The sequence below is a fragment of the Hemitrygon akajei genome, chromosome 1, assembly GCF_048418815.1.
Source record: "Hemitrygon akajei chromosome 1, sHemAka1.3, whole genome shotgun sequence".
Classification (NCBI taxonomy): domain Eukaryota; kingdom Metazoa; phylum Chordata; class Chondrichthyes; order Myliobatiformes; family Dasyatidae; genus Hemitrygon; species Hemitrygon akajei.
The window spans coordinates 124,787,264-124,814,883 of NC_133124.1; the positions used below are offsets into that span (position 1 = coordinate 124,787,264).

Here is a 27,620-nt window from a genome sequence, read left to right on the forward strand (position 1 = left end):
AAGCGTCTAGCCAGGAGAGAGGCAAAGGATAGTATTCGGCATTTGGTCGGACCCAGACATAAATCTGTCTCGCCCCAAAAACCGAACAGAGCAATTAAGGGGTTTGGTTCTAGGTGCTGATTCAGAATACCCAATAATGTAGTGAAGACATCTTTCCAGAATTTCTCCAAGCTAGGACAGAGCCAGTACATATGGATGAGAGAGGCCACGCCCCTCTTGCATTTATCACAGAGCGGACTAATGCCAGGGTAGAATCGAGATAGTTTAGATTTAGACATATGGGCTCTGTGAACAATCTTAAACTGTAAAAGGCAATGGCGAGCACAAAGAAAGGTTGAGTTAACTGATTTGAGAACTGAGTCCCAACTCTCCTCGGATAAGGAGATATTTAAATCCTGCTCCCAGGCCATTTTAATTTTATCCACAGGGGCCCGTCGTAAGGCTGCTAGTTTATCTCGGATAATTGATATTAAACCTTTACCTAGTGGATTAATGGAAAGAAATAGGTCCATAGCATTTTTTGCAGGCATTTCAGGAAAGTTAGGAATTAAAGGAGCAATAAAGTGTCGGATTTGGAGATATCTGAAAAAGTGAGCGTTAGGCAGGTTGAACTTTACAGAGAGCTGCTGAAAAGAAGCGAAGCGATTATCGATGAAAAGATCTTCAAAATGTCTAATGCCCTTCCTATACCAAACATGGAATGCTGAATCGTACGTAGTAGGTAAAAAAAGGTGATTGTGTGCGACAGGGCTAAAAATGGAAAACCCCTGGAAACCATAGCATTTCCTGAACTGAGCCCATATACGCAAAGTGTGTCTAACCAGAGGATTAGCTATTGATCTGGGCAGACTGCTAGGGAGTGCAGAGCCAAGAAGTGCAGATATAGATAATTCTTTAGTGGAGCTCAACTCCATTGCCACCCAGTTAGGGCATTCGGGTTGGCCGTGGAAGAAAGACCAGAAGGTAGCACAACGTATATTAGCTGCCCAATAATATAAGTGAAAGTTAGGTAAAGCCATGCCACCCTCTTTTTTAGATTTTTGGAGGTGGATTTTATTAATTCTAGAGTGCTTATTCTGCCACAGATATGACAAAATAATAGAGTCTAAGGAATCAAAAAAAGATTTAGGAATAAAAATTGGGATAGATTGAAATAGGTATAAAAATTTGGGGAGAACATACATTTTGACGACATTGATACAACCTACCAAGGACATAGATAGAGGTGACCATTGTGCCAGACTCTGTTTTGTAGCATATGAAAGGTTGACAAAGTTTTCACGAAAGAGATCTTTAAACTTCCTTGTGACTGTAATTCCAAGATAAGTAAATTGATTATGGACTACTTTAAAAGGGAGATCTCGAAATATTAGTTCTTGTGCTTCTTTATTAATTGGGAAAAGTTCACTCTTATGTAAGTTGAGTTTATAGCCAGAGATCTGGCTAAACTGGTCAAGAAGTGAAAACATTAGAGGTAAGGATGTAGACGGATATGAGAGAAAGAGTAGTAAGTCATCAGCATAGAGAGAGACTTTATGTTCAACACCCCCTCTCCAAATCCCGGTCAGTTCAGGACATTTTCGAAATGCTATCGCCAGAGGTTCTATAGTCAAATCAAAGAGAAAGGGACTTAAGGGGCATCCCTGACGGGTGCCATGTTTGAGATTGAATACTTGGGATTTCTGAAAGTTAGTTAGAACAGAAGCAGTAGGACACAGGTACAGCAATTGGATCCAAGAGATGAAACTTTGGCCGAGGTCAAATTTTTCTAAGACTGCAAAAAGGTAGTTCCACTCTATACGATCAAATGCTTTCTCCGCATCAAGGGAGATAACACATTCTGGAGTCCCAGTTGGAACTGAGTATAAAATAGTAAATAGACGCCGAATGTTAAAAAAAGGGAGACGGTTTTTAATAAAGCCTGTTTGGTCATCAGAGATAATGGAGGGAATAACGGTTTCTAATCTATGAGCCAACACTTTAGCTAAGATCTTTACATCAACATTGAGCAGAGAGATCGGCCTGTACGAGGAACACTCTGTTGGGTCTTTGCCCTTTTTTAAAAGAAGAATAATAGATGCCTCATTGAAAGAGGGTGGCAATTTGCCGTATTTAAACGAGTCAGATAATACTGAAAGTAACTGAGGAGAAAGAAGTGAGGAAAATGATTTATAAAATTCTACAGGGAACCCATCAGGTCCAGGAGATTTCCCTGAGGACAGTGCAGAAATTGCAAAAGATATTTCTTCTGGTGATATAGGCGCATTGAGATTGGCTTTAAAATCAGATGAGAGTGAGGGGATATTCAGATTATGTAAAAATTGATCAACAGAGATATTGTCATTCAGGGATTCAGAGGAATAAAGCCGAAAATAAAATTTTTAAAATGCGTCATTAATTTCTAAATGATCCGATGTAAAGTCTCCGTTCTCCTTCCGGATCTTTGTAATGTGTTGTTTGGCTTTGGAGCGCCTCAGCTGATTGGCCAGGAATTTACCAGACTTATCCCCATGAATGTAAAAGCGACTCTTGCTTTCGAGAAGTTGGCGTTCGATAGGTTGAGTGGACAGAAGGTTAAATTTAGTTTGGAGTTCAACGCGCTTCTTGTATAATTCAGGGTTCTTAGTTTGGGCATATATTTGATCCAAATCTTTAATCTGGTTAATGAGGTCTGATCAATCTGCACGGGATCTTCTGTTGAGATTTGCTGTGTAAGAGATTATTTGACCCCTCAGATATGCTTTCATGGCATCCCAGACAATCATTTCAGGTGATGTATTAGTGTTAAAATAAAAGGTTATCTGATCCTTAATAAATTTTACAAAATCATCATCCGATAATAAAGTTGAATCAAACCGCCAGTGTTTATTCCTCTGAGGGAGACCAGGAAAGTTCAGAGAGAGGGTAATTGGGGCATGGTCAGAAATCAGTATACTCTGATAGTCACAAGAGTGGGCAAATGGGATAAGTTGGTTATCGAGTAAGAAATAGTCAATTCTAGTGAAGGTATGGTGAACATGTGAGAAAAAAGAATAATCTCTCTCCATAGGATGGAGGAAACGCCATATATCAGAGATACCAAAATTAGAGAGAAACGATTGGATAGCTAAGGCAGATTTAGTAGGTGATCTGGTAACAGAGGACGATCGATCCAGTTTAGGATCCAACCAACAGTTGAAGTCGCCACCCAGTATAAGAGAGTATGAGTTTAAGTCTGGTAGTGAGGGAAAAAAAACGTTCAAAAAAGTTAACATCATCAAAGTTGGGAGCATACAGGTTTGCTAGTGCAACTTTAGTGTTATATAGTTTACCAGAAACAATAATAAAACGGCCATTTGTATCAGATATTTTATTATGGAGTTCAAAAGGAATATTTGAGTTAATAAGAATGGAGACTCCCCTAGCTTTAGCGGCAAAGGATGAATGAAAATGCTGACCCGCCCACTTTGACAGAAGCCGGGAGTTATCAAAACAACGAATATGAGTTTCTTGAAGGAAAGCAATGTCAGCTTTGAGTTGTTTGATATGTGAGAATACTTTCCTCCTTTTAACAGGGTGATTCAATCCCTTTACATTCCAGCTCACGAATTTAAGTGCACTAGCCATTATCAATTACTAATGCATTAAAGGCAGCAGGCATATAAAAAGTCAAGCAGTACACTAGCAGTCTGGGAGCAGAAATGTAAACATAGATTTGTAAAATCAAAACATATACATGTCCTGAGCAATAAAGAGAAACAATAAATACAGTGAGTGATGTTGGAACTGGAAAATCCACTCCACCCACACAACCCAAAACTAGACGGCTACCAAAACAAGTAGCTAGCTCTACCAAAAAAATTAACCCAAATACAACTTCCAGATCTGTGTCATTGACAACAGTTCTGTATAAATACTATAGCAAATAGTAACTAGTTTATGCACTGGAAAACATAACTACAGATTAGAACACCTTCTGCGGAAATATAAAACTTAATACAGAGAAAATCGGAAGAAAACCAAAACTAACTTACCCGCGAAAAATTATAGAAGAATAAAGTAAGAGAAAGGAAAAAAAAGTAAAGAAAAAAAGGAGAGGAAGGGGAAAATTATAAATTCAAGACGAGTATTTATCAACCATTTACAGAGAGGAGAGAAAAAAATTCAGATTAGAAAAAAAGGGATGAAGAAAGGAAAAAAAAGATAAAATAAGTAAATATTAAAAAAAGGGGAAAAATAAATCAGCAATTAAACTGTGAACCAACAAACAGGGAGGCCTTCAGTAAAAACTTCGAACCTCCAAAACAAGTTAGAGTCAGTTGTAAAACTCTGTAGATAAGGTTATACAAGAGTAAAAATAGATTACACACACACCAAATCCCGGGAGAGATTGTCAACAGCCCTTAGAGTTTTAATGAATAGTGTCTGAGTGATTCAAGTGAAGTCTGAGTCCAGAAAAAGTAATTTTACTACGAGGAGTACTTATCCACCATTTTAGGAGGTCCGATCAGATTCCGAAGATGACTGGATAGCCGGAAGACTTGCCACAAATGCCTCAGCTTCCTTCACCGACCTGAGCCATTTGTATTTTCCAGTATTAAGCTTGATTCGTAGATCAGCAGGGTTGCGAAGGGAAGGTTTAAAACCACGATCAAACAGATGAAGAGGTCAATACTCCCCAATGCCATTAGGCTTTACAATTCAACCGCCAGGACTTAAGAACTTTTTAAAAGCTATTATTAATGCTTTTTGAGATAGTGATTTAGATGCATATCATATTTTTTACTGAGTTAAGTATTGTATGTAATTAGTTTTGATACAACAAGTGTATGGGACATTGGAAAAAAAAAGTTGAATTTCCCCATGGGGATGAATAAAGTATCTATCTATCTATCACTTTCATTACGCCTTTAAACTCAGCGCGCATCTTTAAGGTCTGGGGTGCAAAATCTTCCACAAAGCAGATGGTTGTATCCTTGAAAGGAAGAGACCCCCTGCAACGCGCCTCTACAATCAGACTGTGTTTTACCTGGAAACACAAGATTACTGGTCGCGGACGGGAGCCCAGAATTCCAGGGGGAACGTAAACTCTGTGTGCCCGTTCGAGCTTGGGCGGGTTCGGAAGCAAATCTTTCCTGAATATCTCACAGAGAAACTCGGCAAAAAACTTCACGGTTGATCCCTGTTCAGTCGCCTCTGGCAATCCAAGAATTCTAAGATTGCAGCATCTGCTGCGATTTTTGAGATCCACCATTTTGGAAAGGAGTTTGTTAGATTTTTCCTCTAGGCTGGAACAGAGAGTCTCCAAGTATCGAACACGACAGACGGTAAATTTTAAATTAACCCATTCAGGCCTAAAGACTGAATTGCTGTGGAGCTTTTCTTACTCTTGTGGGGTAACATCTTTCCCGACCAAGGAGTTCACTCTCTTTGCAAGTGAGACTTGTGGTTGTGAAACATTCTCGGGTTCTGAGGCTTCCTCCATGGTGGTTGTAGGAGTTGACTCTGATACTGTAGAAAGTGGTTCTGATAGCTCTGAGTACCTTTCTTCAGGATGTACTGGCAAGCCGACCAGTGTATACAAGCTGCTTGATCTACTGATCTGTCCCAGGCCCCCAGACAAAGCTTCGAGCCAATGCTTTCATTTTGACCAGGCCTAGATGACTGGCATGTAGCTGCTACAACACTTTAGCTCTCAACTTGGATGGTCCAAGAGCTCTGAATCCCCAAATAAGGCAACCCCTGCTAAGGGCAAATTCATCTTGGAACTGGGATTTCTGCTGCACATTCCAGCCATTTTGAGTCACCATGCAGATCTGAGACGATGTGTGGTTCATGCAGATCTGAGACGATGTGTGGATCATGCAGAGCTGAGACGGTGTGCTGTAATGGGGAGACTTTCGATTTGTATTAGAGAGAATACTCAAGGAGAGTATCCTCTTTTGTAAATATTTTAGGTATTTCTTCTTCCTAGGGTAAATGGGACAATCCATCAGCATTTCCATAATTAGTTGTCCTTTTGAATTCAACCTAGTAATTGTGTCCTTCAAAAAAACAGCCCATCTCTGCATTTGTGCTGCTGCTGTTGGTGGAACACCCTTCTGTGGATTTAAACTGGACAATCGTGGCTGATGATCAGTAACGAGGGTAACATCTCTCCCATGCAAGTATTGTTAAATCGTTTTACCCCCCAAACCAGAGTCAAGGCCTCTCTGTCAAGCTGTGTGTAATTTTTCTCTGCAGCGGTAAGGGATCGTAATGCAAAGGCTATGTACACTTCCATCACTCATAGCACGGGACATGACTGCACCTATGCCATAAGGCAAGGCGTCATAGACAAGTTTCACTGGATGATGTGGATCATAATGTGTGAGTAGAGTGTCTGACGTCACCATTTCTTTAACCTTTTGGAAAGTCACCTCACACTGCTTTGCCCATTGTCATTTCTTCCTGATCTGCAGTAATGTGTTGAAAAGGTGGAGCTCAATAGCCATATTTGGCAGAAACCTGTTACAGTAATTACCAAATCTTGAAATGGACTGCAAATGTGACATGCCCTTTGGCCTTGGGGCATCCACCACTGGTTGAATTTTCTCATCAGACATGTAAATCTTGTGCTTTGATGGTGTGACCACAGTAAGTGAGGCTTGGTTTACAGAGTTCACATATGTTGCATTGTGTTTTGAGCCCATAATCTTTTAATCATTTTCACACTGTCTTGAGGTTTTGGAGATGTTCCTTATCATCCTTACCGGTAAGAATGATGGCGTCCAGGTAAAACTGATTCATTGGGCAGTCTTGCAGTTTTCATAGCTTTCTTCCAGAGTGCGGGTGCAGATGTTACTCCGCAAATAAGCCCATTATAGTGATAAAGCTCTTTGTGAATGTTTAAGGTGAGAAGCACTTTGGACTCTTCTTCCATCGCGAACCGTAGGTCGACCTCAGCAATGTCCACTTTGCTGAAGCATCTTCCTCCAGAAAGGTTTGCAAAGATATCCTCTATCCTGGGCGCAGAGGTATTTCAATCTACTTTCAGTACTGGGTTGATGGTGACTTTAAAATCACCACAGATGCCGACAGACCCATTCTTCCTGGCCTCTAGGACCACTTGCATTGCCCACGAGCTCTGCTCAGTCTTGGAAAGAATTCCTTCAGCCGCCATGCGATCTAGCTCACTGGCTATTCTATGACGGATAGTATAAGGAACCAGATGGGCTTTGTAAAACTTTCATTTAACACTACTTTACCCTTAATATGATTGGGTTTTCCAATGCCATCCTTGAACACTGCTGTGGCATTATCCAGTACCTTCCTTAATTTGCTTTCAGTTGACTCTATTGCAGGGAATGTGGTATGCAAATGGTGGATGCATCTCCAACCAAGTTCAGAATCAGAATCAGGTTTAATATCACTGGCAAATGTCGTGAAATTTGTTAACTTAGCAACAAAAGTACAATGCAATACATGATGAACATAGGAAAAAAAAAATCAATTACAGAATGGAAATATATAGTTAAATTAAAAACAACGCAACGAAAGAAAAAAAAAAGTGAGGTAGTGTTCATAGGTTCAATGTCCATTTGGAAATTGAATGGCAGGAGTTGTAGTTGTCTCCACCACTCACGACCCCATAGTGCTGGCCCGCTTGTGTTTACTACTTACAAGGTCATGTGGCTTGTTGGTTGTTGTATTTCACTGTTGCAAATGTCATTCCCACAGGAGTTATCTTTTCTCCAATACAAGTTCATAGTTGGATATCTGCAGGCTTCAGTTCAGTATCTTCCAAAAGCTGTTCAAACTCATTTTGTGGAATGACTGAAACTGAAGCCAATGTCCAGTTCCATTTTAATAAATTTGCTTTTCACTTCTGGTATAAGCCATATTGCTTGTCTATTGATGAAGGGTCCTGATGAATGATCTCAGCCTGAAACGTCGACTGTTTACTCTTTTCCATAGATGCTGCCTGGCCTGCTGAGTTCCTCCTGTATTTTCTGTTTATTGCTTTGATATCCAGCATTTGCAGAATTTCTCTTATTTGCTTGTCTATTGTTAGTCTTCACATTGTAAGTCTCAAGGCTACTCAGTCCTGTATTACTCTCATCATTATCAGATTTTTCATCAATGGCATGCAGATTAGTGTTCTTTTTGAAACTGCAACTTGACTTTTTATCTTTTTCTCTTCCCTTCCCATTTATTTTTGACTGCTTGACATGCTCTTTTTATGTGTCCTGCTTCGTTGCATTTTCTGCAAAGTTTCACGTTTAAGCCTATATTGGTCTGGTGTATGAGAGCCCCTGCCAGAACAGTAACACAATTTGTTTGACCAGGCCCATTTCTGTTTAGATGTTGCAGTTTTGTTCACAGTAAATTCATTCCTGACTGCAACTCACATGCATCCCTGTCTGCTGTTTCCCTTAATAGACCTATTTCAACTGCCCTTTCAAGCCATTTTTGAATGCTTTCTTGAAAGACTTCACAAACTAAACAGCTTCTCAGTGCATGGTTATGCCCATCGCTGAATTAATAATGCTTGAACAGCTTCAATTCAGCCATATACTCTGGAATGGACACCCCTTCCTTTTGATTCCAGCTATGAAACCTATATCATCCTGCAATTAACAATGGTTTTGGTTCTAAATGTTCCTGCATTACTTTCACGATATTAGCAAAGCTCATTTTGGCTGGTTTGGTTGGAGCAGTCAAACTGTATGCTCATCCACCTAAAGCATTCAGCAAGTCTGGCTCTTGCTTCTCATCAGCTATTCCATTTGCTTTAAAATACTACTTAATTTGCACAGTATACAATATTCAGTTATACCTTGTGCGATCAAATGTGTGTCTTTCTGATGCAGCCAGCCATTTTTGCTGCTTTTTATTAATGATTATCAAACAGTACTTGGTATTCACTGTTTATAAATCTATGGATTTGTCTGTTAGCTGCTTTTTTTTTACTCAATCATTTCTTGCTGTGCTTTTTTTTTTAACTCTAACGTCTCACTGTGCTTCAATATATAGGTAGTTGTCTCGGGTTTGTTTAAAACTTACTCATCGCCACTGTTGTTTAGTAACTCCAAAACATAAAACTTCCAGTTTAAGAGGGTGAGTGACTACTTACTGGTGGTTAACAAACAAAGAATACAACTAAATACTTTATTAATAACATTTTTTTCTATTAAAAATAATTATGGTAAATGATCACCACAAACAATGAAGAGGCGAGCAAATGCAAGGCTAGGACAAGGGTCAAAGCATTTTCTTCTTCTTAAGCACATCACCCCCTCTTTTTCTGGGGCCTTTGCAGCTCACCAGAGACCTCTGACCTGGGCCAAAAGTTGATCGGCCCTGCAGCTTCTGCTTTCGGCACACGACTTCATACGTTGTGTAGGCCTAGATCTCTCCTCTGCCAGGGATGAGGTCTTTGGAACCTCTGTTGGCATTTCTGTGGCACTGGGTTTTTACGGGATGGAGTTGCTAGCCTCATGCCCAGCCTTCCTCCTTTCACAGCCAAGCTTGGGACCGTCCATAACAGAGTTATTTTTGAAATTTATTGTCATAAAATAGCTGAAGTCGATGAGCCTGTAATACTTTAATGCACCAGTGGAATACCCCCACAGTCCCCCACAGAGGACAGTCAAATGCAAATCAACTGGTCTGTTTTTGCTTGTCCTCGTATTGAAGTAGCTAAGTCATTGATGAAGTCACTGATGAAGTTCTCATTAATACAGCCGTGTAAGTACTGAAGAGAAGTAAGGCTTGGACTTTTTGCTATTGTTGCAGAAGCTCTTTTAGACTTTATTAGTGTTTGGTAAAATTTTTCTTTTATAAGAATCATAACTCCATCAGCTTTTGTTCTCTACAGATCAGATTAGATAACTTGAATAGATACATAATTACTGTTTAAAGATTTTAAGGAGATTAAAGATTAGTTTCATTTGATATATTTACATCAAAACATATAGTGAAATGTGTCAAATCAAATCAGCGAGGATTGTGCTGGGAGCGGTCTGCTAGTGTTGCCTTGCATCCGTGCCAACGTCGCAAGCCCGCGAGTCACTGACCCTAACCGTACATCTTTGAACTGTGCGAGGAAGTCAGATCACCAAGAGGAATCCTACACGGTCATGTGGAGAACATGCAAACTCCTTACACATAGAGACAGTAATTGAACCCTGATCAGCAATCACCAGCACTGTAAAGCGATGCCCTCACTACTACCCTACCGCGTCACTCCCTAAGGAAGCTTTTGTTTGTTAGAAAGCTTAACTGAACTTAAATCATTAATTGTCATAGTTCTATCTTTACCCTAATTATATTTTCTGTAAATTATTCATTTACTTTCTTATACCCTAGAATGATTTTTTTTCTTACCCTATTTCCACCTGCACCTTTGTTCTTTTGGCTTTTTCGTTTTAACCACCATTGCAGAACAGATGACCATGTTCCACAAAGGGTCAATGGTCTATGTGAGTTGGTCAATGGTCTATATGAGCATTTTAAATGCCAAGTGATCCATTCAAAAGGCGATGGTGCATAATTTTCACTGAGTTACTTGCTGAGCGATACCTCATATTCTGTCTGGGATTCTGTCTCCATTTTGATGGCAATAACATTGATGTCTTTAACTTCCAGTAATTTCTTCCCACCCCCTTCTCTCTTTTTCTGTTCCCCATTCTGACTCCCTTCTTACTCCTCAGCAACTGCCTATCCTCTCCCTCTGTTGCCTCTCCTTTCCTTTCCGCCATGGTCCACTCTGCTGTCCTGTCATACTCCTCCTCCTTCAGCCCTTTACCCTTTCCACCTAACACCTCCCGGCTTCTCACTTCATCTCATTTTCCCCACCCAAATCGTCCCTCTCACCTGGCTTCTTCACCTATCATTGCCTTCCTTCCCCTCCTCCCCCACTGTCTTATTCAGGCGTCTTCCCCCTTCTTTCCGATGAAGGGCCTCAGACCTAAATGTCACATGTTTATTCATTTGCATAGATGCTACCAGACCCGCTGAGTTCCTCCAGCACTTGTGTTTGTTGCACCGGATTTATAATATTTGTGGAATCTCCTGTGTTTATTATTGCCAAAAAAGCCTGGTTGTCACACAAATTCTCCAAGTGACTTTTCAGTTGTTTCCATTAGATCAAAATATTTCAGTGGCTAGAGTATGCACCATAGAGGTGTTGTTTGTGGAGTGTCTGTTTTATTTCATGCTTTGTTAATTGTTAAACCTTTTTGCAGGCCTTTCTTCTGGGAAGTTGCATTAAGGAAATCTCAGCACATCGACCAAAGTTATCTGGGAACCATGCAGAAACGGTAAGCGCTGAAATAAGTAGCTGAGCTCAGCTGAGAAAATGATTGTTAGCAGACCTTTCTGGTAGACTTTGTTTTCCTGCTTATCACCCCTTTTATACTCAATGGTCACTTTACTAGATACACCTGTACATATGCTTGTTAATGCAAATATCTAATCAGCCAATCATGAGGCAGCAACTCAATGCATAAAAGCATGCAGACATGGTCAAGAGTTTCAGTTGTTCAGTCCAAACATCAGAACGGGGGAAGAAATGTGACTTTGTGGAATGATCGTTGTTGCCGGGTGGGGTGGTTTGATTAATCTTAGGAACTGCTGATCTCCTGGGATTTTCATGCACATCAGTGGTGTGAAAAACAAAAAGCATCTGGTGAGTGGTGTTCTGTGGGCAAAAATGCCTCGTTAATGAGAGAGGTTGTAGGAGAATGGCCAGACTGGTTCAAGCGGACAGGAAGGCGAGAGTAACTCAAATAAACTGTGGTGTGCAGAAGAGCATCTCCGAGTGCAAAACATGTCAAACCTTGAAGTGGATGGCCTTCAACAGCAGAATACCACAAACACACTCAGCAGCCACTTCGTTAGGTACAGGCGGTACCTAGCCAAGTGGCCAGTAAGTGCAGCTGACTTCACCTTCACCCTCCCCTCCCTCCACCTGCCTTATATTTTGTCAGCCTTCGCCTATCATACACCTGCCTCTGTACTGTAACTCCACTCTCCCCCATCTCTACCTGGTTCACCATAGGACTTGGGCTGAATGGCCTAACTCTGCTCCTATCAACACTGCTCCATCTTTCCATCATGGCTGATTTATTATCCCTCTCAACCCCATTCTCCTGCCGTCTCCCCATAACCCATTAAATGCCTTACTAGAATTCATATGGTAACATCCATAGCACAACCTTCATTGATCACCTGTCACCTCAAAAACTCAGCCTAGTTAGTAGGACATGGTCTGCCCCACACAAAGCCGTATGCTGACTGTTACAAATTCCATCTGGAATTTCCACCTCATCCCATCTGCCTGTGATTCCTCACTGTTCCTCAGCCCCTCCAATCACCTTCTGACCCGTCTCAACACAAACACAAGAGATTCTGCAGATGATGGAATACAGAGTTGACATTCCGAGCCAAGACGCTTCATCAGGTCTGGTATAGGGTCCCAGTTCAGAACATTGACACCTTATGCCTTTCCATAGATGCTGCCTGTCCTGCTGAGTTCCTGACTCACCACTCCCTTCCCCCCTCTCTCAGAACTGATTCAGGATTTTTGACATGAAATATTAATAATTCCTTCCCCCCCCCCCCCAACCCCCACACTACTACTCAACCAGCTGAATTCCTCCAGCACACTAACAATGCCTGCTGTTTTAGTTTAACCTGCCGTGAATTCAGGAGAAATCTACTCCAGATTCAACAGATCAGGACGCAGGGCGAGTTGTTTGGTGCTTGCAAGTCGATACATGCTGTCCTTCTCTTTGTTTCGCCCAGTCAGTTATTCTGAGAATTTTCTGGGTGGCACATAATTGCATGTTCCATTTACCACAGAAAGTTTCACCATGGCATTCTAACTGGCTGCGTTATCGCCTGGTATAGGGTGGGTGGGGGGGGGTGCTATGGCACAGGATCGAAATAAGCTGCAGAGATTTGTAGACTTAGTCAGCTCCATCATGGGCACTAACCTCTGTAGTCTCCAGGACAACTTCAAGAAGTGATGTCTCAGATCATCCTTAAGGACCCCCATCACCCAGGTCATGCCTTGTTCTCATTGCTACCATCAGGAAGAAGGTACGGCAGCCTGAAGGCACACACTCAATGATTCAGGAACAGTCTCTTCCCCTCTATTTACTGTCATTAATTTTTTATTATTATGTATTGCATTGTACTGTTGCTATAAAACAACAAATTTCACAACATATGCTGGTGATGTTAAACCTGATTCTGATTCTAATCATGGAGTACCAGGAAGTACATGGAGTACCAGGAAATATTTGGAGTACCAGTAAATTTCCTGGTACTTCCCACTGAAACTGTTTACTAAAAAGATAATTAAATGCCAATTAGCCTCTGGGGCCAGGTGGAACAGATCCAGAGTGTTTGATTCTGTTAATGCATGCTTAAAAAATATCTTCCATCCTATAATCTTGTTTATTTTCAATTCCTTCCTTTCTCTGTTCCACATGCCTTCACACTGCTACTTCACTCACTTGCGCTCTCTCCCTCATGCATGCTCTCTCTCTGTCACATGCTCTCTCTCTCTTGCATGCTCTCTCTCACTCTTTGTCGCACTCTCTCACGCTCTCTCTGTCTCTCACACTCTGCTGCCACTCTCTCTGTTGCATGCTGTCTCACTCTCTCTGTCGAGTGCTCTCTTGCGTTCTCTCGTGCTCTCCCTCTCGCTTTCCCTCATTCACGCTCTCTCTCTCTTGCACTCTCCCTTGTGCGCGCTCTCTTCTCCAGCTCTCTCCCCCGCTCTAACCCTTCCCTCCTACTCTAACCTCAGTTTTTCTAACTTTTCTGTGCCTATCTAAGAGTCTTTTTAAATGACCTTAATATATCTGCCTCTACCATGAACCAAGCAGGGTGTTTCACTCACCCAACTGATATCTGTGTTTTTAAAAAAAGCTGTCTCTGACATCCCCACAATACCTTTCTCCAACCACCTTAAAATGATGTCCCCTTGTATTAGTCATTTCCGTCTCTGGCTATCCACTCTATCAATGCCTCTTGTCATCTTGTACACCTCTCATCCTCATTCGCTCCAAAGAAAAAGGCCAAAGCCTGCTCAACCATTCCTCATAGGATAACAAATGATCACATTGCTGAACCAGGCTCCAGAACCAGTGTGGATGACTTCACTCACCTCAACACTGAATTTGATACCACAACCTACAGACTGACTTTCAATGAGTCTACAACTCGTGTTCCCAGTATTATTTATTTACTGATTTATTTATGAATTTTTTTTGTATTTGTACAGCTTTTCTTCTTTTGCACATTGGTTGTTTGTCAGTCTTTGTAGTTTTCCATTGATTCTATTGTTCTTCTCAGTTCTATTCTGAATGCCTGCTAGAAAATGAATCTCATGGTGGTGTATTGTGGGATACAGAATATGTACTTTGAAGCAACACACTTTACTGTTGGCACTGAACATGCTCAAAGACTGAATATCAAGTGAGGTGAAAAACCATACTGTTCAGTATAAAAGACCCTCAGCCCTGCTTCTTATCCAGTGTCTGCCTTCAAATTGTAGACCATCTAGTCTAAGGAACAGCCCCTCGGTATCACCTTGTCAAATCCTGTCAGATTCATGTCCGCCAATATGTGGAAACGAAACTTGCTTGTGTTATGTTTATGTCTACAAATGCTGCTTGTTACCAATTCTCGAGGCCTCGTTTAAAAACTGTAAACAATTAAGCGGAATTGGTATGATTGGTTACTGGTACACCCGCATTTCGCAACAGTTACAGATTGCAACACCGCTTCAAGCCTTTTTACATCTTTCTTCTAAGATAAAAGTACTAATTCAAGCGATTTCCTCAATGCTTTGATCAACTACTATCAGTTCTGCTTTCTTGCAGATAGTGTGAAATAAAACCTTGCTGAGGCCAGTGAGTTCTGTCCTTAGTCATTTAAAATGTTCTGCCGACATATCAGGCGACGTAGGAGCTGAGCTGCCAGAATGATTGTAATCATCCTTGCATTGGTTCTTTGTGCAATAGTTCAGTACCTATTCTCTTTTAATTTATTATTTTACCTGTCACACCTAACATACACATATAGTGGTATAATTTGCTGATGGGCTAATGAAAACAAAGATTTATCTGTCATGTATTGGAGGCACAAGTGTCAGCACCCTTCCGCAAGGTTCAGTAACAGTTATTACCCTGCAGCAATCAGCCCCCTGAACTTATCTCAACCCTGAACTGATTCCACAACCTACAGGCTCACTTTCAAAGACTCTACAACTCATGTTCTCAGTATGATTTATTTATTAATTTGCGCAGTTTGTCGTCTTTTGCACATTGGTTGTTTGTCAATCTTTGCTTGCGTACACGTTTTCATCAACTGTATTCCTTAATCTTTCTGTAAGAAAATGAATCTCAAGTAAATTTGATATCTTGCATCTGCTGAGAACATATAGTTGCCTTTGACAATAAGTCAAAGTAAACTTATTATCAAATAACGTGTATGTCACCATATACCACCCTGGGATTCAGTTTCTTGTAGGCATTCACAGGATAATAAAGAAATATAATAGAATTTATGGAAAAACTATGCATAAACAAAGACTGACAACCAATGTGCAAAAGAAGACAAAATTATGAAGATGAAGAATAATACTGAGTGCATGAGTTGTAAAGAGTCCTTTAAAGTGAGTTTTAGGTCATCTAATAGGTTCAGCGTTGTATAGAAATCTCATTGTTGGTTTGGTATACAAGCCTATGACCAATCTATTGTTGAATTTTTTTTTTTTGGCATGTAACCCACCAAACTGTTGCAGAATACTCTACAAAGTTCAAAGTAAATCTATTATCAAAGTGTACGTGTTATCATATGCTACCCTGTAAATGAAGAAATTCAGTCGAATCAATGAAAAACTGCACACTAAGACTGATAAACAACCAACATGCAAAGGAAGACAATCTGTGCAGATACAACAAAAAATAATAAAGAAAGAAATCATACTGAGAACATAAGCTATAGAGTCCTTGAAAGTGAGGTGCCCTTGCTTTGTCTTTTACTGTTTGGTTTATCCAGTGGATATTTTCCTACTCTTTTACCTCATGGAAATTTAAAGAAATGCAGATGCCAGGAGTCTGAACTAACAACAGAAAATGCTGGAAACGCTCGATAGATCTGGCAGAATCTGTGGAAAGATAAAAAGAATTAATGTTCAAGGTAACCTCATTATGTCTTCAATCTGATTTTTTTTCCAAAGCTGCTGCCCTACCTGAGTGTTTCTGACATTTTCTGCCCATCCCTCATCATTGTTTTTGTGTTCAAGTCAGTCATTGAACTACTTTCTGGCCAATAATCTTCTCTGCTTTCATTAGATCATGAGACATAGGAGCAAAACTAAGCCATTTGGTGCATTGTCAGCTCCACTGTACCATCAAGGCTGATTTATTATCCCTCTCTACCCCTTTCGTCTGACTTCTCCTTGTAACTTTTGACATGCTTACTAATGAAAAATGATCAAATTCCACTTTAAAAATATCCAATCAAATTAACTCATAGACTTCTGTGGTAATAAATTCTACAGAAATTCCTCCTCATCTGCTTTCTAAATATAAACCCCTCTATTCTGAGGATGTGCCCTCTGGTCCTAGACTCATCCACTGTAGGAAACATCCTCTCCACAATACTGTAACTAGACCTTCCAATATTCGATAGGTTTCAGATGTTCCTCATACATTAACCCTTTCATCCCTGGAATCATTCTCCTGGACCTCCTCTCCAATGCCAGCACATCCATTCTGTCCATTAATAGCCTTAGCTTTGAGGAGCCTTGGGTCTCACACCACCAGGTTCAGGGACAGTTATGACCCTACAACCATCAGGCTCCTGAGCCAGCATGGGTAACTTCACTCGCCTCAACACTGACCTGATTCCACAGCCTACAGCCTCACTTTCAAGGACTCTTCAACTCATTTTATCAGTATTATTCACACAATTTCTCTTTTTTTCTACACTGGTTGTTTGTTGGTCTTTACTTGTGTATAATTTTTTAAAATAAATTATGTTGTATTTCTTCATTTTCAGATAAATGCCTGCAAGAAAATTAATCTCAAGGTTGTCTATGATTACATAAACACACAAGATTCTGCAGATACCGGAACATAGAAAACCTACAGCACAATACAGGCCCTTCGGCCCACAAAGCTGTGCGGAGCATGTCCTTACCTTAGAAATTACCTAGGGTTACCCATAGCCCTCTATTTTTCTAAGCTCCATGTACCTGCCCAGGAGTCTCTTAAAAGACCCTATTGTATCTGCCTCCATCACCGTTGCTGGCAGGCCATTCCACGCACTCACCACTCTCTGCGTTTAAAAAAAAACTTACCCCTGACATCTCCTCTGTAACTACTTCCAAGTATCTTAAAACTGTGCCCTCTTGTGCTAGCCATTTTAGCCAAATCTGAAGTAACACACAAAATGTTGGAGTTCCAGATGTTTCTGTGTATATGATGACATATGCATATACATACTTAGATAATAAATTTACTTTGACTTCAACTAATTAGGCAGCATGATTAAAATAAGGATATGGAGTTTCATCTAACTTAATTGAAGTTAATACTGAAGTCTATCGCTGGACGCTGTGACACATTGTGTTAAAAACAGGAATCTTGATTTTTGGAATGTCTCCTCCTTTATCGTTCTTAAGTATTGAAGAGACCCAAGAAAATTTCAGCACTAGCTGAGTTTGCAATTGGCTTGAACTACCTGATGGATTTTCATTTAAACGATTTGTTATTGATATTTCTAACCCTGCACTGAAACTACTAATGTAATACACTGATCCATGACTCTAAATCTTTTAGTTATAGATTATACTCGTTTGATATACATGTTCTCCAGAACAAGTTCAAGGTTCAAAGTAAATTTATTATCGAAGTACGTACAGTATATTTCTCCATACACACCCATGCGATTCATTTTCTTGCAGGCATTTACAGAATAGGATCAACAGAAAAGCTACACACAAAAATGGGCAATGTGCAAAAGTCAGTAACTTCTTCAAATAAAAAAAGAAAAAAAATAAATGAATAAATAATAGATGATGTTGAGAACATGAGCTGTATAGTCCTTGAAAGCGGGTGCATAGGTAATAGAATTAGTTCAGTGTAGGGTTGAGCCAAGTTATTATGTATCTAATATTTAAGTAATACTTGAGTAATATTGTTGTTGTTGTTTAAGCAATCTTTGTTTATATAATTCGTTATGGGTTATATGTAAAAGTATGTGAATGGCATGCGTCATCATGCCTCCACAATATATCTGTGCACCTCACGAAAAATAAAAACAAAGTCCACTTGTGTATCTCCAGGTCCGGGTTTTTCTTTCGATTAGCTTTATGTTTTGGAGTTACAGAACATAACAGTTATCCACATTGGTTCAACAGCCTGATGGTTGAAGGGTAGTAACTGCTCCTGAACCTGGTGGTGGTGGACATAAGGCTCCTGTACCTCCTTCCCAATGGCAGCAGTGAGAAGAGAGCTTGGCCTGGATGGTGGGGATCCTTGATGATGGATGCTGCTTTCTTGTGGCAGCACTCCTTGCAGACGTGCTCAATAGTGGGGAGGCTTTTTTCCTGTGATGGACTGGGCTGTATTCTCTACTTTTTGTAAGATTTTCCATTCAAGGGCATTGGTTTTTCCATATCAGGCAATGATACAACCAATCAGGATGCTCTCCGCTGTGCACCTATCGAAGTTTGTCAGTGTTTTAGATGAGATGCCGAAGCTTCGCAAACTTCTAAGAAAGTAGAGGCACTGTCGCCATTTACTGTATTAAGTGCTGCCTCTGCTGAAACAATGCTTTCAGTTCTTAGCATTTGTCACTCTCCATTTTCTATAGTCTCAAACGATTACATACTGCTAACTTGACAGGTCCTTTTAGGGCTGTTTAAAATATGACTAGAATGAAATATATTTAATAAACCTGCCATAAGCTATTCCAGACTAGAAGTTGTACCTTGAGCTAATCAAATCTCTCTAATAACTTGTAACTTGGTAGAACGTAAGTTAATCTATGAACTTCCATTCAACAGCAGTTGGAGAGTGTGGTATTGGATTGTAAACCAAAGCCCTGCAGTGTTCAGACCACAATGGTAAGTTCATGATCAGAGTCAGAATTTCAGGAGCAGGTGAGGAAATTATGATTTTCTTCAATTCTACTTTTCTGGCGTGGAATCAGGCTCAGAATCTTGGCCAAACCATTCCTTTCCATAGACGCTGCCTGACCTGCTGAGTTCCTCCAGCATTTGTGTGTGTTGCTTTGGATTTCCAGTATGTGCAGAATCTCCCGTGTTTATGAAAGTTGTGATTTTTTTTTAATGCTAGTAATACCTTCAGGGGAAATTATTGGAAAAGGAATTGCATTGAATGATGCACAAGATGACTTATTTAAGTTTAGATGTATTCAGTTAATAGGGATTGCTCCTACCTTGAAAGATTTTTGGATATACACCATTGTTCTTGGAACTCTTATATAATTGTAGCATTTATTTTGTATTGCTACCAGGTGGTGTAGCAGTTAGTGTAATGCTATATAATATTATAGTGCTAGGGACCCAGCTTCCACTCCCGCCACTGTCTGTGAGGAGTTTGTACATTCTCTCTGTGACTGCGTGGTTTTACACCAGGTGCTCTGGTTTCCTCCCCCATTCCAAAGGCGTACAGGTCAGCTGGGTAAATTGGTGACTTGGGTGAAATTGGGCAACATGGACTTGATGAGTCAAGAGGGCTGCCACCATGCTGTATCTCTAAATAAAAATTAAACATTTTACTCCCATTAATACTTCAAAATTCATCTTCCTTCCACCTCCCCATTCCACCTCAACCAGTCCATGTTCTTCTGAAATCTTGTTACCGTTGTCCTCATTTTTGACTTGTGTGTCATCGGCATATATTGAAATTATTCTTCCTCAACATATATAGGTCATGAACTTCAATCTAACAATAGAAATAGTCCTAATAACCAAGGAAGACCTGTGCACACATTGCTTCAGATTGAACAGAGCTGTTCATTAGTCTTTTCCCCTTAGCTTTTTCATATCTTAGCAACTACTGATTCTACATCCCATGGGCTTTAGCCTTACTAACAAGCCTATTATTTTAAAATGCTATTTTAAAAACTCTAAATGCTCATATGGATCTTTTCCAATAATTTGTCAAGGATGGTCAGTCAGACACTATTTACCTTAACAAATCTTTAGTAAATTTCACCTATCAGCAATGGGTTTTCTAAATACAATTAATTTTGCCCCAGATTTTAGTCTCTCACTATGTGTGACTCATATGCTTTAAATTCCTAGTCATCATTTAAACAGGAATATGACATTTGCTGTCCTCTACCACTTTCTTACTGCCGAGAAATGGAGAAATGTGGTCAGAGCCTCTACATGTTCTACATTGGGATAAAGAGGTTTGTGAGTTCCTGAGATCTCCAGAGAAGTGCTGTCCAGAGTTTAGCTCCTGCTAGGGTCACCCATGGCAGTGAGGTCAGGGTGGAGGTTCCAGACAAAGAGTGATTCAACCAAGACCTCAACGGTGGAGCTGGCAGAAGATGATGATACCTCACAACGGCAGTGAAGGGGCCCCAGTCGTCCTGCGTTCATTGCCACTGGACCCTGACCTCGAACTGTCATGGACCAATGGTGGTAGCTGCCCATGCATCATTAAATGAATATCATACTCAATCGAGAGATCGCACTGCCTCCTTCCTTTCCCATAGTAATTTAAGATACAGTCTATCTGGAATAGATATTAAGTCTGCGAAGCTCCTCTTGCTCTCCATACTGAAATGGCTATCACGAGAGGGCACAGTTTTAAGATGCAGAGAGTGGTGAGTTTGTGGAATGGGCTGCCAGCGAGGGTAGTGGAGGCGGACACGATAGGGTCTTTTAAGAGCTTAGAAAAATAGAGGGCTACGGGTAACCCGAGGTAATTTCTAAAGTAAGTAAATGTTCGGCACAGCATTGTGGGCCAAAGGGCCTGTATTGTGCTGTAGATTTTCTATGTTCTGTGTTCTATACTGTAACTTGACAGATTAGCACCTTCAGTGAAGCCAGATGCAAAAGCATCTTTTTATCGCTTTGCCTCTGCGATGCAAGTTGCACCATTTCTTGTCGAAACAGTGTTATACTTTTCAAAGTTTCCATTTTGCTATTTGATTTTGAAAGCTTGAGCCAGTCTGCAAATGTCATCCGACTGCTGGCTTAACCAAGACATATTTACTTTCCATTTTAAGTAAAATAAGAACTCGTTGCAAAAACTGGATCAATGTTTGTAGCAACTTCCTATTCCATGTAAATTCTTAATTCAACAACACTGCCACTTCAGATTTATTTATTTAGTGATACAGCACGAAACAAACCCTTCCAGCCCACAAGCTGCACCACCCAGCAATCTGCCTATTTAGACTAGCCTAACACAGGACAAATTACAATGATCAATTAACGGTACATCTTTGGACTGTGGGATGAAACTGGTGCATCCAGAGGAACCCACACTGTCACAAGGAGAATATAAAACTTTACAGACAGTGCTAGAATTGAAATCCGATCTCTGCCTCAAGCTATAGTATCATTGCACTAACTGCTATGCTACCATTTCTTTACTTTAAGGTATTAAACAGACTTAGCATTCATGTCCATGCTTGGAATGAGTGATAGTCCACTAGTGGCCTTACACAGGGTGCAAGCTGTCAAGCCCAAGATTTTAAAATGAACTAAATTCAGTTTATTTTCACTGAATCTGCTGTGTCTATTCTCTTAAACAAGCCTCCATCACACTTTGCACTTTCTTCTGCCCTGATATCACTGGCTGACTGCTCTTGAAATGGGCCACTTGTTGCCAAATGTAGACTTCCCCCATCAGGGTTTCTCTGCGCGACGTCTTGTCATAAGACACCTTTCCCAGCAAAGCTCTCTGTCTGTGCTGACAGCAGCTGTAACAGAGCGCAATCCAAGCCCCAGCTTCAAAGCTATCACAGACATTAAAATTCACATGTGAACTATCATTTCTTTAAAATTAAGAACAGCTACAAAAATTAAGCAAACTTAATTAAATCAGATTTTAAAAAGCTCTAATTACATTTCACGCAATGGCTGATCTCTCCCATTCCTTTCTGTGGAGCTGATGTACTCAAGTCAAGTGTAATCTGGCACTACCCATGGGTGCATTTTTCTGCATGGAAAATGAGATGGATGGAAGCTGGCAGTGCCCATTGGGCTCCACACCATCCAGTGTATCTCTATACAGGTCCTTGAATGAGTAAAAGACTTGTGATCGGGGCCAGGTAGTGTTGAGGAAACAGAGTATGCAGAGGACTTGTGCAGATTAGGAGGATGGGCATAGAAGTGACAGATGGAAAACAGTGTAGGGGGGTGTAGGTCATGCACTTCGGTAGAAGGAATAAAGGTGTAAATGGGGAGCAAATTCAGAAATCGGAGATGCAAAGGGACTTGGGAGTCCTTGTGCTGGATTAACCTCCAGGTTGAGCCAATGCAATGTTAGCATTCATTTCAAGAGAACCAGAATATAAATGCACGGATGTGTTGTTGAGGGTTTATAAGGCCAGATTGCACTTGGAGAATTGGAAGCAGTTTTGGGCCCCGTAACTAAGAAAGGATGTACTGATGTTGGAGAGGGTCCAGAGGTGGTTTACAAGAGTAATCACAGGAATGAAAAGGTTAACATAGGAGGAGTGTTTGATAGCTTTGGGCCTGTACTTGCTGGAGTTTAGAAGAATGAGGGGGGATTTCATTGAAACCTATCAAATATTGAGCAGCCTAGATAGAGTGGATGTGGAGAGGATATTTCCTGTAGTGGTGAGTTTAGGACCAAAGGGCACAGCCTCAAAATAGAAGGATGTCCCTTTTGAACAGAGATGAGGAGGGATTTCTTCAGTCAGAGGGTGGTGAATCTGTCTGTGGAATTCATTGCCGCAGACAGCTGTATAGGCCAAATCATTGGGTATATTTAAAGTAGAGAGGTTGATAGGTTCTTGATTAGTAAAGGCATTAAAGTTCACCGGGGGGACCTTGGTGAACAAACTCCTACTCCTCGGTCTAAATACACCACCATGCAACTGGGTGTTGGACCTCCTAATGAACAGACCTCAGGTAGTCAAGGTGCACAACCACTCCTCCCTCCCCATCATCTTCAGCTTGGGTGCCCTCCCAGAGCTGTGAGCTGAGCCCACTGCTGTACAGTCTGCCGAACACCTGAGCAATCACATTGTCAAGTTTGCTGATGATTTTTGAGGAGAGAAGCTGGAAGAACTCAAAGCTTGGTGCCAGGCAAATAACCTGCTCCTTAATATCAACAAGATAGAGGAGATGACTTCGGGAGAACTTGCACCACTCACACCCCTCTCTTTACATCGGTGGCATAATAGTAGAAAAGTAGAAGATGAAACTTAGAACTAGAATCCATTCTTCTGCTTTTGATTTCTGCAATGGATGATTCATTCATCTACATTATTGGTATGTCTTTTTAGCTTTTAAGAATTGTATCCCCTTTTCAGATAGAAACCAAACACCCACGTTGGGACTACATGCTTACATGATAGCACCTGGTGACCCATATCTTAGTCCCAGTGCATGGGATATTGCGTATTCCTTCCAGGCTCACATGAGGTAGCACCCTCACCAGCAAACCCTAGAGGTACAAATGAAGTCTGTAGAACAGATGCTTGGGAATATGTACAAGAACTACCAAAAAGATTGACTTGTATCCAGTAAAAAAAAGAATACTGGGTAGGTTCCTGTACCCTGTAGGAGCCACTGCAGCTTCACCAGTACAAACGTTCCACCAAGTTTTTGGACCTTCGACTATTCACAGTTTGCAAGCAGCATGCACGGCACCTCCAAATGATGCTGAAGAATTTAGTTTGGATTTAATGTGTATCACAAAAAATAAATGAACTGTGTGTTAAACTACTTTGTTAGCTGGAAGTATCTCCTCCTCAGTAGGAGGGGGAACCCACCACTCAAATAGAAGGCATTGACAGCTAAATGTGGCTTGGAGGATAATTCTGCTCCAATGTCTTCTGGTTGACATTGATGGTGGTGGATGGTCAGTTTTTCCCCAGTGTAGGGGAATTTTAGGTTTAGGGTAAGAGAGGAAACATTTAAAGGACAAGGGTGGTGGGTATATAGGACAAGCTGCTAGTGGAAGTGGTAGAGGTGGGTACAATTAGAATGATTAGAGGATGTTTGTGCGGGTACATGGATAGGAAAGGGTGAGGGAGACACTGGCCCAATGCAGGACAATGGGATTCGCACAGCTGAGCATCTTGGTTCAGCAAGGGCATGTTGGGCTATTTCCACCCTATGTATCTCTTTGAATCTACAAATGTATAAACAATGAATTAATTAACATTTCCAGATCAGAGTTGTTAAAATAGATGGTGCACAAACTTTCCAAAATGTATCCAATTACCAAATTACCATTTTTGTGTTGAAGATTTTGTTACTTCATAAAAAGTCATCACAGAATTTTTTAGTAGCATATACATTTTATGCATGATTATAAATGTTTTTGTGCAAATCTGAACGCAAATAATTCTGTTTCATTTTCCAGAGTAAACATGCCGGAACAGCAGAACAAAATCAGTATAAGGCAGTGATAAGAAAATGTGATGCAAGTGTATTTGATGACATAGCTGATGATCAATTGTGACCATGGACAAAAACATTAAGTACAGCATTAACATGGTTCTTTGGTGCAGTACCCTATCTGACTGACCGTACTTCGGGCCACCAACTTCAGATGTCTTAAGGGATCAAGATACACATTGTCTTCTCTCAATACTTAATAGGGATAATGTTTGGGAGATCTAATTTCTCCCAAGGAACTGGTTACTTGGATGAAAAAATGGAATAATTATCACTGTGGTGTTGCTGCAATGTATCATAAAGCCAATATAGACAAGGAATAAGTACACATATGAAAGTCCAAGCATTTTCAGCAATGTTTTTGATTGTGATGATCACCATTAGATATTAAAAGAACTGATAAAACATTTTAACATATGTTGGACTGCATATGAATTCCAATAAAGTGAGTCATAGTTAAAGTGGAATATTTAATCACACAGCACATAGTCAAACACAGTTTTTTAAACGATGATTCATAAAATGGAGTTACTTGAGTGCTTCAGCTCCGAAGCTCTGACATTGTTCACTTTGGATGTTTATTATCTTTTGAATTGAGATGTTATGCGATGAAGCAATACACTGTGTTGTATATTGAGCCATAATAAACAGTCTGGCCACCAAAAGAAACTTTGGATTTTTGTTTCTTTCACTTGGTATTGGACCCTTTGAAATTATAAACTGACTCTCCCCTCTTTTCTCATTCTCTCCATCCTCCTGTTCTGACATCAACATATTTTAAGTTGTTTCACATCCCTTTAAAACATTTGCTCAAAGGTTTCATAACAGCGATTTTAAAACGTTTGCTTTATTTTTGTTTGTTTACTTCTCTCTGGACATACCGTTCCCATAATTCAGCTAAAATGCAAATATTTCTGGAGCCTTGGGATTCATGATTCTTCCCCTCCACCATCAGATTTCTGAACCCACAAACATCACTTGACTATTTTTGCTTTCTTTGCATGTTTGTGGTCTTCTGCTGCTGAAGCCCGTCCACTTCATGGTTATTCAGACATGCTCTTCTGCACACCACCGTTGTAACATGTGGTCATCTGAGTTACTGTCGCCTTCCTGTCAGCTGGAACCAGTCTGGCCATTCTCCTCTGGCCTCTCTCATTAACAAGTCATTTCACCCACAGAACTGCTGTTCACGGCATGTTTTTATGCTTTTTTGCAGCGTTCTCTGTAAACTCCAGAGACCGTAATGCAAGATAATCCCAAGAGATCAGCGGTTTCTGAGACACTCAAACCAGTCTGACACCAACAATCACTCCACTGTCAAAGTCACATAGATCACATTTCTTCCTCATTCTGATGTTTGGTCCGAACAACAACTGAACCTCTTGATCATGACTGCATGTTTCTATGCATTGAGTTGCTGCCACATGATTGGCTGATTAGATGTTTGCATTAACAAGCAGATGTATCTAGTAAAGTGGCCACTGGGTGTACAACACTACAGTACAGGCCCTCTGGCCCATAGTTTCTGTGCCAAGCTTGCTTGTCATATCAAGCTGCACATCTGCCAGAATATTATGGGGTGGCATGGTAGCATAGTGGTTAGCGAAACGATTTACAGCGTCAGCTGTAAGATCAGGGTTCAATTCCCAGCACTGTCAGCGTGGAGTTTGTATGTTCTCCCCATATCCTCCAGCTGGGTGGGTTTCCTCCGGGTGCTTCGGTTTCCTCCCACATTCCGAAGATGCACAATTAGGGGTAGCGAGTTGTGACCATGCTATGTTGGAGCCAGAAGTGTGGAAACGCTTACAAGCTGCCCCGGCACAAGCCGCACTGATTTGATTCGATGCAAATGACACATTTTACAGTATGTTTCAATGTACGTTCAACAAATTTAGCTAATCTTTATATCCTGCCATTCCCTGCTTTTCATCTTCAGGTTTAACTGCCTCTTAAGCATTAACATGAGGAAATCTGCAGATGCTGACGAAGGGTCTCAGCCCAAAATGTCGACAGCACTTCTCCTTATAGATGCTGCCTGGCTTGCTGCGTTCCACCAGCATTTAGTGTGTGTTGCCTCCTAAATATTCCTATTCCATCAGTCCTCTAGCAGCTAACCACTCTCTGTGTAAAAACAAGTACTTGTTTTGTAAATCTTTAACCTTCCCAAACCCCCTCATGTATATACAGAAAAGGGCTAGTTACATCATGAAGGATCTCACCCACCCTGCTCATGGACTTTTTGTTCCATTCCCATCCCAACGTAGCGTCCGCACTGGGGTCACCAGACCTAAAAATAGTTACTTTCCCCAAGCAGTAAGGCTGATCGACACCACCACCCACTAACCCACCCCTTCACACTCCCATCACTACTACTTTATCATTTCCTGTTAGTCACCTTAGGTACAGATTCTCCTGTGCCAAAGCATCACCTTATGTACATACAATCAATCTATGTATATAAGCTATCTGAGTAAGTATTTATATTTATTGTGGTTTTTTTATTATAGTATTCTTTATCCTATTGTTTGTACATTGCATCAGATCCAGAGAAACAATTATTTTGTTTTTACTTTACACTTGTGTACTGGAAATGACGTTAAGCAATCTTTGAATGAAGTGGCCACTGAGTGAATTTGATCTGTGTTTAACTTTGATATATTGTACAACAGATGGATTTACTTAATCCTACTTCTATAGTTTGCAATTGAGCGTAATTTTACTAATTAGTGATGATGGATCTGAAACGACCGAGCTACAAGTATCTAACTTTCTAACACTGAGTGTTGCTTCATTCGTTTTATAAAAAGATGTTCTAGGTTTACGCACACATTTCCAGGCTTCAGTCATTCTGAGAAATGATTGTAATTGTGTTTATCAGGATAGTTTGACTCCTCATTTTGGAGTCATAAGTTTCCCCTGAAGAACTTTGATGAACTTCCATGGTAATCTTTCTTCTTTTGATGCCAGCCTCTAAGTTGCCAATTTTCTTGAA

At 40.6% G+C, this 27,620-nt stretch overlaps 1 protein-coding gene across 2 annotated transcripts in view; it reads left to right on the forward strand.

Moving 5' to 3' along the window:
• LOC140730677 (sorting nexin-31-like) overlaps window positions 1-25,286 on the forward strand; it is a 142,775-nt gene extending 117,489 nt beyond the window's left edge. For both annotated transcript variants that reach the window (XM_073051441.1, XM_073051451.1), the window contains 3 exons: window positions 11,208-11,282; window positions 19,055-19,114; window positions 24,594-25,286. In XM_073051441.1, coding sequence (XP_072907542.1) covers window positions 11,208-11,282; window positions 19,055-19,114; window positions 24,594-24,692 — 234 coding nt within the window. In that variant the 3' untranslated portion in view covers window positions 24,693-25,286. The remainder of the gene's footprint in view (window positions 1-11,207; window positions 11,283-19,054; window positions 19,115-24,593) is intronic.
• The last annotated feature ends 2,334 nt before the right edge of the window (window positions 25,287-27,620 follow it).